This window comes from Acomys russatus, chromosome 19, assembly GCF_903995435.1.
Source record: "Acomys russatus chromosome 19, mAcoRus1.1, whole genome shotgun sequence".
In the NCBI taxonomy this organism is placed as follows: Eukaryota; Metazoa; Chordata; class Mammalia; order Rodentia; family Muridae; genus Acomys; species Acomys russatus.
Window position 1 is genome coordinate 63,493,003 of NC_067155.1, and position 12,417 is coordinate 63,505,419.

Here is a 12,417-nt window from a genome sequence, read left to right on the forward strand (position 1 = left end):
GCAAGGACACATCGGGTGCTCTTTCGGTTCATCTGACTGCCCCAGAATCCGCAGAGAGGAGACCCTGGATCCACTCGGGACGCAGCGACATCTCCAACTTCTCAGGACCAGAGGGTCGGGCTGCCCCGGAACGGCCCTCGGCCGCCTCCTCGCGCTCACTCCGCCTCGCGCTCTCTCCTGCTCGCTCGCTCGTTCGCTCGCTCGGGCCCCAGCCCCCGCCCTCCGTTCGCTCACCGCCCGCAGCTCCTCCTCACTCGCCCGTCGCCCGCGCCCGGTGCAGCTCGGCCAGAACCACCGCGGGCTGCGCGTCCGCCAGGAGCCGCTGCCCCGACCCTACTGCCCGGATCCTTCTACCAAGATCCCTCTGCCCGGATCCTTCTGTCTGGATCTCGCTCCAGGAACCGGCTGCTCGAAACCTTCTGCCCAGATCCTTTCCTCTCCCTGGACCGCACTGCCTGAACCCGGCTGCCCGGATCTTTCTGCTTGGACCCCGCCGCACCGATCCCTCTGCCTGGACCCCGCCACACGGGTCCCTCTGCGCCCATTCCAGCTCCGCAGCCACGATGCCCGTGGCACGGCCGCACACCGTTGGACCCAACCGGATCTCTTTGCTCCTGGTCGTCTTGCTCATGGGGAGCCCCGTGGCAGCTCAAGCGGAAGGTAAGCACCCCGAGGGCCCTGGCCCAGAAGGGGCAAAGTTGTTGACGCTGGCCCGGGCGGTCGGAGGTCGCAGCTGGTCCGGGGACACACGCGCCACCCGCTGGACCGCCCGGATTCAGGGCTGGGCGCCTCGTCCCTGCCTGAGCGCGGAGGCGGGGACGCATCTGAAGGACTCCCGCCTTGGGCTGCAGGTCTTTCGTTGGTCCCTTGGGCTGGGGACAGACCCCCCTTTTGCGGTCCGGAGGAGCTCCTTGGAGTGGGGGTCCTCTCCAAGCCTCCAGATTCTGGAAGCTCCGTCTCTACAACTGCACCCGGGGCCGGCTGCCAGGTTATTCTGTCACTCTCCGAGGAAGAGGGCAGGTATAGGAAGGGGCCAGCTGACTTGACTGCCTGTCATCAGAACCGGGTTCCCTCCCATCCCACCATCCCATGCTGGCTCAGACTATCTGGACCGGCTATCCCCTGCATAGATCCCACCAAGTGTCAAGAAATTGGGCTTGGGTGTGGCTTTCTCGGGTGGAGGAGCTCAGGGCTCCCGGAACTTGCAGAGGGATGTCGGAACCTCAGGGGCTGGACTCTTCTCTCTACAGCCTAGCCTCCCTCGTCGGTGTTAGGAATGAAGAGGGGTTTGCTAGTGAAGTCCACGTGCTTGCTGGTTAGGAAGGAGGTCTGAGTTTGTGGAGATTGTTAGTTTCTTCGCCTACCTGGACTCCACCCTCCTGGGGTCCCAGGAAGTTACAGTGAGATACCGAGGTGGAGAGGGGAGTGAGACATATGACTCAAAGCTGACCCCCCCCCCCACACACACAGCTATGGGAATTGGCTGAAGATGCTAGGAGAGCTTGGGGTTGGGGTTGGACCCCTTAACCTCCCATCCTCTTGGCAAGGCGGGCGGGACTCTTGTTGCCTGCTGTGGTAACTTGAAATGCAAAGCTGGGTGTCTGCCTGAGCTGGCCGTAGCGTGGGGCACTCACCCCGTGCGTCCGTCCATTTCCAGGGCCTTTTCGTTTGGGCCTTCTTGATCAGGACTCTAGGGACAGACAGATATGCACTGCTGCTTCTCCGCGGGGAATTCTGGGTCCCTGAGTTCAGCACCAGAGGCCCAGGACAGCTCTCAGCTTGGGGGGAGGGGGTAGTGGGGGAGGGGGAAAAGCTTGCTCTGGGTCCCATCTCTTCCTTGTGGCCTGGAGTGCCCTCCTCAGCAAACATTAGGCATTTAACCCCAGTCTCTCAGAGGTGAGACCCAGAGGTGAGAGCGAGGGACACTATCTGCCCTCCTTTATTTAACAAAACATATCATTAAGAACAAAGCCCCCCTCCCCTTGTGAGGCAGCGCTATTTCCAATTTATACTAGGTCTGGGCAGTTTCCCTGGGAAAGATGGGAAAAGAGATTTGGTTTAAATCAATGATTTCTACCCAGCATGCCCTCTCTTAATTAGCTGTCTCTTTCCAACAATAGTGTGGTGGCCTTGAACAGGGTCCAGATTGCTCTGCCCAACTCTTAAATCTGTGGAGAGAGAGAACTCAGAGATGCCCAGAGTTTTGCCATCCTACCCCTGAGTTCTGCATTCTCGAAGGAGCCACCCTCACGGCATGGGGTGGGGGATCGGGGGGGGGGGGGACTTAATGGCATGTATAGAAATGACACCCAAGACCAAAACTCTATACCCTGTTTCCTCAGCATGTGCCAGAGTAGGAGGAAGAGCAGGATGTGTGCATTTATGTCTTGATATTTTAGACATTTTATGTTTTCCAACTGTTCCACACCACGGCTAGTGAGCATATATGTGTATATAAATTAACTCGGGGCCACTGTCAAATTAAAGTCCACTGGTACACTTCTTCCAAAGGCTCGTGATTAACTACGGGGTTCTGACTGAGTCATAAGTAGGGAGCCAGGGTGGCCCACGGGCACTGCCAGTTCTGATGGTCCATTTGGAAACAATTGATCTTCCATAACAAATTCTATTTTTAACCTGCAGCTTATATCCACTCAAATCAGAGAGGAGAGGCATCAGAGGAGCCCAGTGTCTCAGACTAGCCCTCCTACTTGCAGTGTGGGGGGCGGGAACTTGTTGCGGTGTTCTTTGCAGGGCATGTGTTCTTTGGGCCTTTTTTTTTTTTTTTTTTTTGTGGAATAAGTATAAAGTGTAGCAAGACCTGCGTGTGGGAGTAAGTGTATGCTCATGCTAAGACTACAAAGCCTGAGCTTTCTTTTCTTTTTTTTTTTTTCCTTTGGATTAACAAAGCAAACTCAATATTGCTCAGACTCTAATTTGCTGCCTCCTCTAGTCTCTGACATGTATCGGAGCGTAGCTTTGTTACACTGGCCTTAACAGTGTTTTCCTATGAATCCGCCGTTCTTTTTCAAGGAATTTTGGCTGCCCTCACCAGGGACTACCTGATCCAAACTTAAAAGATTTTTCTTGTATTCGCACAGTCCTGATAGGCATTAGGAAACAAAACTTTCTTCCTTTCTTTTCTCTTACAAAACAGAAAGGATGTTTACTGAACAGAGCAGTTTTGGTTTGTGGCTTTTTGTTCAGGAGTCCGTTTCCTGCAAGCCATATTGCCTCTTCTGTTTGGAGGTCGGTTGCTGCAGCAGGCCCATACCGCGTACCTCCACTAGGGGCGCTCAAAGCCGCGTCTGGTAACGGAGGGCGGAAAGGAGGCAGACTTGGTTGAGTAGAAGCCCCCAAGTATATGTCCTGTTGAAAGCTAGAATGGCTCCTCAGCCTGGTAGCCCGACCATGAGGCTCCGCTCCCTCCTCCTTTCTGTGTGTACGTGGTCCTTATTTCTCAGGGAAAAATCACTGCCGGCTTTTGACACACAGTGAAAAGGGGGGATGCTGAGATACGGAGCTGGCAGAAGGATGTTGTTCCAGGAAGGGGTCGGCACAGCTCAGACCCCAGCTCGTCCTTTTCTGCCTGCGTTTGGAGTCCATTAGAGAGGCTAGGCTGGTCCGGTGAATTTGAGAAGCAGGCTTAGCAAGGTTCAGGAAAAGTGGCTTGAAAATCAGAGCTGCCTCAGCCCAAAGCTCAGTCCCGTCACTTATGGACACTCAACCCTCAAGAAATGTCCTGTCTGGGACTCTATTTCGCCATCTGGGGGGCATAAATAGAAAAGGGGATGATGGCGCTAACCTGGAAGGACGGTTATAGGATTCTGTAGCTCGCATAAAAGAAACTAGCATATGTTTGGCACACAGGCAACGCTTCCTGTTTCCCTGGGAGCAAACTTCCTCTGTGAACAGGCACGCGGGGAAAGCAGTCTCCTGAAGTTGGGCGAGGCAGATGTTCACATTATTACCGAGGTAATTTAGGCCAGAGTTGGGGAGGAGGGCCAGCGTGCCATCGCCTTTTAGCATGGGGGAGCTCATGACCACGCGGTGTCGACAGCTTTACTTCCCAGATCCTCATACCGCGCGTGGCTTTGGACCCACCACAAGGAACAGGAGTTCACAGCATGAAAGATGACAGACTGAGAAGAAGACACTAGAGGGTTTGTGTGCTGAGTTCCAGTGTGACTCGCTCTGTTCAGGCCACTGTAGCAAAAAATAAAAAATAAAAAATAAATAAATTCCTTAGATCCTTTATGTGGCTGGAGACACACTTAGTTCACAGTTCTGGTGGCTGGAAGTTCAGGTTCAGACAGACAGCAGCGTCTGTGTGGTAAAGATTGTCTCCCTGGCCTGCAAATGTCCACTTGATGGCTGAATTCTCACACTCTCATGTGGCTGTGGAGAACCGTGGGCTCTGGTGCCCTCCCCTTCCAAGGGCCACCATCTCATCTTGGGGCTCAACCCCTCGGCCCTCATCTCAACTTGAAACTGCTGAGTGTCATCACGCTGGGAATTGGGGTTTTGGTGTGTGGCTGGGGAGGGACAATGGTCCCCTGCTGGATGACACCTCCTTCCCAGCACCTGGACCCCAGCAGGAGGTGTGGGCTGTCAACTAAGCGTTTTTTTGGAGCAAGGACAGAGCACTGTAGTGTCCGACAGGTGGCCTGCCCAGCAGGTAGCACTGGGGCTGGCCCTGGAGGGCTACAGCAGACAGGAAAACCCTGAAGCAGGCTTTGCTCTTGGAATTAAAAGGAGGGAGCTGTAGGCAGAAGGGAGGCAGATCCACTTGCTGCTCTCTTCTTAGTGATATAGGCTGTTGTCTTCCGTGCGCCCCGGACCTTGGGATGAAAGCGAACCAAAGGGTGGAGGTCATGACATTCGCTGTATTTCAATCACAGATGGAGAGGGGTCTTTCCACTGGGCCCCGTGCAGCTTCCCACTGGTATGTACATGGAGGCAGCCCCTCAGGTGGCCGTGACGACACAGGAGCACACATGCTGGCTTTGTGCGGTGTTGGAGCAGGGGGACAGGGTGCCCCTGCAGGCCCACATGGACCTCGGTCAGCTATAGTAGACCCTGTAAACGATGAAAACGCTGACTGAGGCGTGTTGGTTTTGTTCCAAGTCCTGGGCTGAGTTGTTCGTGAGAGTCATGGTGAGAGCCTCCACCACAAACCTCACAGACAGAAGTGCTGTTCTTCCTGCTGTGCTGATGAGGGAAACTGAGGCTCGGAGAGAACAGGCAAAAGGTACAACAAAAGGGTTGCGGGCGGTATCGATGCCAGACCTGCACTCTGCTCTCTTAACATGGACAGTGAGTGACACACCTAGGAATCGTGTCTTGGGAGGTGCCAGATGAGTAATTGCAGTGTGAGAAGGGTGCCGATAAATTCTGCCGTGGCATCCCTTCTACTGTGTGTGTGTGTGTGTGTACATGTGTGTTGGGGGAGGGGTTGGGGCAGGGTTTCATGTAGCCCAGGCTGGCCTTGAACTCCTGATCCTCTTGCTTCCACCTCCCAAGTGCTAGGTGACAGCTAGGTGCCACCACATGGGAATGGCACATGTGCCCTATGACATCACGCTGCCCTCATTTTTCTCTTATGAAAACCAGTCACTTGGTGGTGCACACCTATCATCTCAGCACTTGGGAAGCCGAGCTGAGGCAGGAACGTGTGTGCGCGCGTGCGCGTGTGCACATGTGTGTCTGTGTGTGTGTCTGCCTCAGTAGCTCTCAACGTTAACTTTGGAGACTGAATCTGGAGTTCACTCACTCAACTAGACTGGCCAGCCAGTGGGTCCCAGGTCACCTGCCTCCAGGTCCCCAGTAGTAGAGTGGCATACTTGCAGCTGGCTTTCACATTGGTTCTGGGGTCTGAAGTCAAGTCTCCATACTTATCCAGTGGGCGCTTTACCCACTGAGCCACTTCCACCGCCCCCCAGATCCTGTCTTCAAAATACACAGCTTGACACAAAGGCTCACGCTGTCTCCCCATCCCGAGTCCCTGGCACAGCAGGGGCCAGCTGGCATCAGCAAGGTGGGTGTTGAGTGCACTCTGGCGATGGTCACCGTGCCTGGTACTCAGGCTGAGGAAAAGGAAGATAGCCTGAGTCGGGGTGAAGGTGTAGGGAGTGAGTCGCTGAGGTAAGGACTGGGTGGAAAGTGGTGGGAGTGAGAACGTGATGTGGTTAGGGTTTCGGGCTCTGGTTCCTGCGTGCCCCCCCCCCCCCGCTTCTACCCATTCTGTGGATGAGGAAACTGAGGCTCAGAGCAGCTGAGGCCTCTCTCACCTCCAATTGCCATCTAGAGGCGACCAGGGAAGCACTGAACCCGGAAGAGTCTGTGGGGGTGGGCTGCCCATGCTGAGGCCTGCTCCGTTGTCGCATAATAACACAGGGGAACAAGCCTCCACCAAAGTACAGCCACCAGATGGGGCCAGCTCTGAGCCCACGATGCCACAAAGGCTGATGGGATGGAGGTCAGGGTCGACTGGAACTGCCCTCTGTCTTCAACAGCTTCAGAAGAGGAAGCTCGGAGTTTATTTTTGTGCAGCCGAGAAGAGTCATAAACCCTGGCCAGCAAACAGCCCCAGCAGCCTCGGCTCGCACTGAAACTGACTGAGATTTCTCATAATTGAAGGGAAGTCAGAATTCAGGGCCTGAGTCCAGCCACTTCCTAGCCACAAGCTGGAGCCTTTATCTGCAGACTCATGAGAACGCCCTCACAGGGCTGTGAAAAGACAAGGTGGCCGGGAGCTTGGTGCTCACCATGTGACCAAGCCTCAGAGAGGTGGCACAACTCTGGAAGATGAAGACACCAAACGCCCCCACTTCCTGGTCCTCTCACGAGGAGAGGTGGTTACGAGACCAGTGAGAGTCTACGGTGGGCCTTATCCACCTGACCCATGTCGAATTCTGTCAGGTAACATCACTAACAGAAGGGGAAACTGAGTCTCAGGAATTCCCAGGCGCACTTGCTCAAGGTCTGTGATGGATAGTTTCACATCCGCTTGAAACAAATTAGCATCACTTGGAAAAAGAGGGCATCCATTGAGAAAATGCCCCCACCACATTGCTCTGTGGTCAAGTCTGTTGATACATATTTATGATTGGTGATTGATGTGGGAGCATCAATTGATTGATGTGGGTGCCACATACATCCTGGACTGGTCATCCTGAGTAAGAAAGCAGACTGCGCAAGCTCTGAGGAGCAAGCCAGTGAGCAGCACCCCTCCATGGCCTCTGCGTCAGCTGCTGCCTCCAGCTTCCTGCCCTGCTTAAGTCCTGTCCTGTGGTGTGGACCTGTGAGCTGAAACAAACCCTTTCCTTCCCAGATTGCTTTTGCTTATGGTGTTTCGTCACAGCAACAGTAATCCTAAGACAGGGTCTCATGGGCAAGACATAGCGTCAGGATTCAACCCCAGGATCTTTGGATCCCAACGCCCAGCCTTGTTCTAGATGGTGAGGCTACCTGGAGAACAAATCCCTCTGGCAGGGAGGTGGCAGATGTCAAGTGTCCTGAGCCAGCTTGCTCCACAAGAAAGCAGTCACCTCAACTTTGCTCATACCTGTGAGGTGGCCCCAATGTCCTGTTATTTCTTGTGCTGTCCCCAGAGCCCTGACCATCACCCTGGGGCAACCTCCTGCCAACTTCAGCGGAGGCTACAAGTTAAAACTCCCAGGGGGCTGGTTTAGGAGTGCAGCCCAGAGCTGTTTGCAGTAGCTCCCTGAGCCTCGCAGATTCTCAACGATCGACTGTGTGTGGATGTGCCCAGCTTGCGGCAAATGCTCCTGAAAATGGTTCCTATTGCCGCTGTGACAGCCGGCCAGCTCCTATCCATCCTTCAGCATTGTACATGTTGCTTCTCTTCTCCGGCTCCAGCCATGTGGTCCTCTGGCCCTCTCTTCACACCTCAGTTATGGGTGATTCATGCTCACTCACACGCCTCCCTTTTCTAGACGGAGTGCTCTCCCAGAGGCTTGACTGAACGCTGTGTGTCCGAACACCCCTCAGCCTGGGTCCCTGTCCAGTGACAGTGCTACAGACCACTTGTCAAAGACGCTAAATTACTTTCATCCTGTGGTGAGACGGAGTTGAACCTCCCAGGTCCGTGTGGTCTCAGGCAGCTTCATCTTTAAAAAGATGAGGGTACCAGAGTCCTCCCTTGTAGGATGGCTGCAAGGAAAACCAACGAGGTAACAAATGTGACATTGCTGGAGATGGCTACAGTGTAAAGAGGAATAAATCATGAAGAGGGAGAGAGAGATGCCCTGTAAGGAGGGAAGACCCCACGTTGTGCAAACGTTTTACGGTGATGGTGGATGCTCCGGCAGGTCCTCCTGAAGCCATCTTTCTTTCCAGAGAAAGTGTTGAATACAGTTGCTCCTCCAGCCAGGCTCTTTGCCAAATAGATGCTGCAGATACCCCACAGGTGGCCTTGGGATCTGTCCTCTCTTAGGTCCCAGGCAGCTCCGAAATCAGCACGTGCCACGGTGCATGCTTGGAGAGCATGGTGGCGGCATTAATAAACATAAGGCTTCCGAGTCAGCAGCCTGGCTTTTATACCTGGTGCTCGGTAGATGTGCATCCTTAGGGGAGTCATTCTGCGTCCTGAGCTGGCATAGATGTTGCCTAACGTGGCAGTCCTTGCTTTGCCCCACCCTGGGAACAATGTGCTGGATGGGTGGGGCTTCACCAGCCTTCTCGGGGTCTGTCATGCTGGACAGCGTGGGGTGAGCAGCAGTCACCATCTTCCCAGAAAGCCAGTGTTCTAGACTGTTCTAGACACTCAACCTTTTCCTAGTTCAGCTCAAGTTTTAAAGGTGAATGTACCAGGAAACGGGCTGGCTTGCTTAACCCGGGCATGAAGCAGAGTCACAGAGATCCACAAGATGAACAGAGCAGTGACTACTAGAGGCACCGCTCAGGTGGCTCTGCTGCCTCTCTGACGCCCTGGTTGGTGCTAAGATACGGCCCTGTCTAGCACATGCATGTTCATATGTGAGCAGAGGGAAGTCCCTCCCTCTCCTCCAGTCCTGGCTTCCACCTGCAAAAGGAGATTGTAAATGCTGCATGGTCCAGGGAGAACCCACAGGGTCACTGAGCAGCACCTCCCAGGAGGAGCCCTTAGTGCTGCACCATATGCAGACGGTGGGCCGACACTCACCAGTGTATGGCTTATGCGGCTGTATGCGGCAGCCCCAGGTGTGGCAGCGCACTACGCCCATACATTAAATCCTCAACGGGAGAGTGCAGAGCCCTCCACGTCTCATTCCCTGAAGATTTCTGAATAGCCCTCTACTTTCCAAACCCCCTTTAAAGCAGCTCTAGCAAGTTGTAAAGCTAATTTGGGGCCAACTGCCTTGGAAATTAATGCAAAATATGTGGAATCAAGGCTCATTTTTCAGGGCTTCGGGAGGGGAAATTTGCCTAATTTATGGCATAAATAAAAATGATGTGCTGAAGCTAATTTGCATACTTTTGCTTCAATTGGAGTTAAAGACAAACTTATTTTTGTTTTGTTTTTGCTCTCTCTTTCTTTCTCCTTGTGCTTTCATCTTGTTTTTAAGTGGAGCCTAGGATCGATCTCATTAATCCAAATGTCAAAGGCATGAACATCTAAACCTAGGCCTCCTCAGCTGTGACGTGAGAATGACAGTGACCCACAGTGTGTGGTTACAAGTTGGTCGTACAAGCTGAAGACCTCAGAGCCCAAGTGCCTACTCATACACAACAGAACAGATGTGTCACCATTATCCACGGTGGCCACGCCTGTCTCTAGAAGCCCTTGCTCACTCCCTGGGTCCTATGGCCCTCCAAGACCAGTCCTCTCCCTCCCTAGCTCTCTCTACTGCTCTTCCTACACGACAGGAAGATGTGGCCTCAACAGGTGGGCGTGTGTCACCTGAGTCGGTATGCTGGAAGTGCTCGTGTTGGAGAGGGTATGTGTGTATGCGTGTGACTGTAAGTAAACTCACCTGCATATGTGCATATGGCTGTCAGAGGTCCGCTTTGGATGTGCATGTTTTATTCTACAGGTTTTCATCCTAAGTTTTGAGACAGTGCGTCTCACAGAGCCTAGCTCTCACCATTTGACTATCCTATCTGGAGAAAAAGCCGTCATCTGCTTATCCCTGAGAGCTGGGTAACCAGCATCCATGTGTATGTCTAGTTTTGATGTAGACTGACTGGGTGCTGGTCATCCAAACTAAGCAAGCATTTTACCCGTTGGGCCACCTTCCTGGGGAAGTGGCTATTACTCACACACGCACGGAGATGCACTGGCATCTTCCTCGCAAACTCAGGCCACCAAGAAGGTGTGTCTTGGGTGTTACCCACCTTTGCAGAAATGGCATAAATGATGTCCGTCTCACCCACCTCCATGGCTTGCAAGCTGGATGACCAACTCGCCGCTGCTGTGCACAAACGAAAGCAGGGCCCCTTCCTGACACCTTGAGATGGCAGCAGCCTCTCCGTGGACAATAACCACGCAGGACGGAATACGCACTTTTATGATTCCCAGTAGATAAAACATTTTTGTGAGGCGCTGGAGAGCGGCGCGACTTTACGATCCCACATCTATGCTCTACTTCCCAATTTGAGGTGTTTTACTATCTTCTTTAATAAAACCGAGGCGCCGAGCAAACAGCAGAGACCCAGGTGGATGCGTTCTTCACTCTCTCGCTGCTGGTTTATAAGCGAGGATGAGCTCATGCCAGCCACAGAACCCTGGAGACAAAGTAGGTGGCCCTGGGACCTCCCTGAGCCTGGGCACCTGAATGCATGAGGAGACTGTGGGGGACGACCTGTGAGCTGAGGGGTCAAGAGGACAGGCTCTTCTCTCAGCCACTCCTCCATGAGTTCAAAACCAAGTAGACTCTGAATGCCACAGAGGGGAGACTTGTGGAATGTACTAGAATCTCTACTGTTGTTTCATGCACCTCCTTGTGTTTAAATACCGGTACACACAATGCTAGAAAGGCAATTGATAGTGAGGTCAGGACCTGTCCACTCTTGAAGACCGACTGTCTGCCTGAGACAGTCTGCTGTGCTGGATGCAGGATAGGTGCATGGGGCACAGCGATCACGAACAAGTTTAACCTGTAACAGAACTTTCTGAACGCCGGTGAGACTCCACTGCCCCTACCCAACCCCAGTGCTGTCCCTTGTGGGCCAGTTGACTGCAAGGTGAGAGGCAGCTCCCTCCAAGCCGCCCCCACTGGGGCTCCATGGACTTCGGGGCCGCTGTGCACAACCAAACAAGCCAACCCATGCTTGCTCTCCTTCCTCCCTTACAAGCAACTACCCAGTTGATGCCCATGCTCGCTCTCCTTCCTCCCTTACAAGCAACTACCCAGTTGATGCCCATGCTTGCTCTCCTTCCTCCCTTACAAGCAACTACCCAGTTGATGCCCATGCTCGCTCTCCTTCCTCCCTTACAAGCAACTACCCAGTTGACGCTCTCTAATGAGCCAAGTAGACGTGTCATTTCCAGAGAGCCTCTAACACCCATCCCAGAATTCACGGGGGCAGGAGGTGGGCAGGAGTGGAGCCTGCTCTGCATGCACCTGACTTCGGTGGTCATGGTAATGTGCTGGCGTTTCATTCTGTGCTGTGCCTGGGAAAACACAACCTGGTGCCCTGCTGAGGGGTCCAGGGATGCAGCCAAGCGTGTCTCATAAAGTATTAACTTGGACCATTGGTTAATGAGATTTGTTCCCAAACAAATTAATTATTCCAGGTCCTGGGGAGGTTTATGGGCAAATAGCAGTAGGAAGAAGTGCGGGGCTCCAGTGTGGGACTCGGGGCTCACAAACAAAGCCGCTGTGGGAAGTGAATCCTGAGGAAACCGAGGGTCAGGGAGGCACCGTGACAGTCAGTCCTTCGGCCCTTTGCTCTGTGACATAACCAAGCTTGAGGAGAAGAGGTGTGGAGTCTTACGGGATGACCTCGATACACCTCAGATTCTCACACACCGGTGGCCCACCGTTCACAGTCCTTAACCGGTTTTCTTCTTTACTGGTCTCATTTCTGTGATGAGGAGAAGACAGGATTTCCCTGCAGACATCCTGCACACCCTGCCCAGGTCCCACCTCAGATGCCTCCTTCCTCCCACTGCCTGACAGGCTTCCACTGCACCTGGGAGGACTCTCTGCTCCGGCCGCAGTGTCCGAGCATCTTTGCCAGGATGCCATGGGGAAAGGCAAGAGCTGACACACTGACTCACCCTTAGGGAATAGTCCCTGTGGCCCCTTCTGGGCTCCGTTCTGCCCGCTGGAGCAAGAGAGAGCAGTGCCCAGCCTCTGGGAACTTTGACTATCTTGGGTCCACCCACGGATCCCGTCCACTGATAGTCATCAATATTTCATGAGCCGGGCTGGATCCTCCCAGCGTGCAGCTCGCCCAGCATTTGCATAA

At 53.7% G+C, this 12,417-nt stretch overlaps 1 protein-coding gene across 9 annotated transcripts in view; it reads left to right on the forward strand.

Annotated features, from left to right (window-relative positions):
• The first annotated feature begins 225 nt into the window (after positions 1-225).
• The window catches only part of Sez6l (seizure related 6 homolog like), a 160,551-nt gene continuing 148,359 nt past the window's right edge, over positions 226-12,417 (forward strand). For 4 of the 9 annotated variants that reach the window (XM_051161730.1, XM_051161731.1, XM_051161732.1 and 1 more), the window contains exon 1: positions 226-660. In XM_051161730.1, the coding sequence (XP_051017687.1) occupies positions 564-660 (97 nt within the window). In that variant the 5' untranslated portion in view covers positions 226-563. The remainder of the gene's footprint in view (positions 661-12,417) is intronic. The other 5 variants (XM_051161725.1, XM_051161726.1, XM_051161727.1 and 2 more) reach the window with 2 other exon arrangements.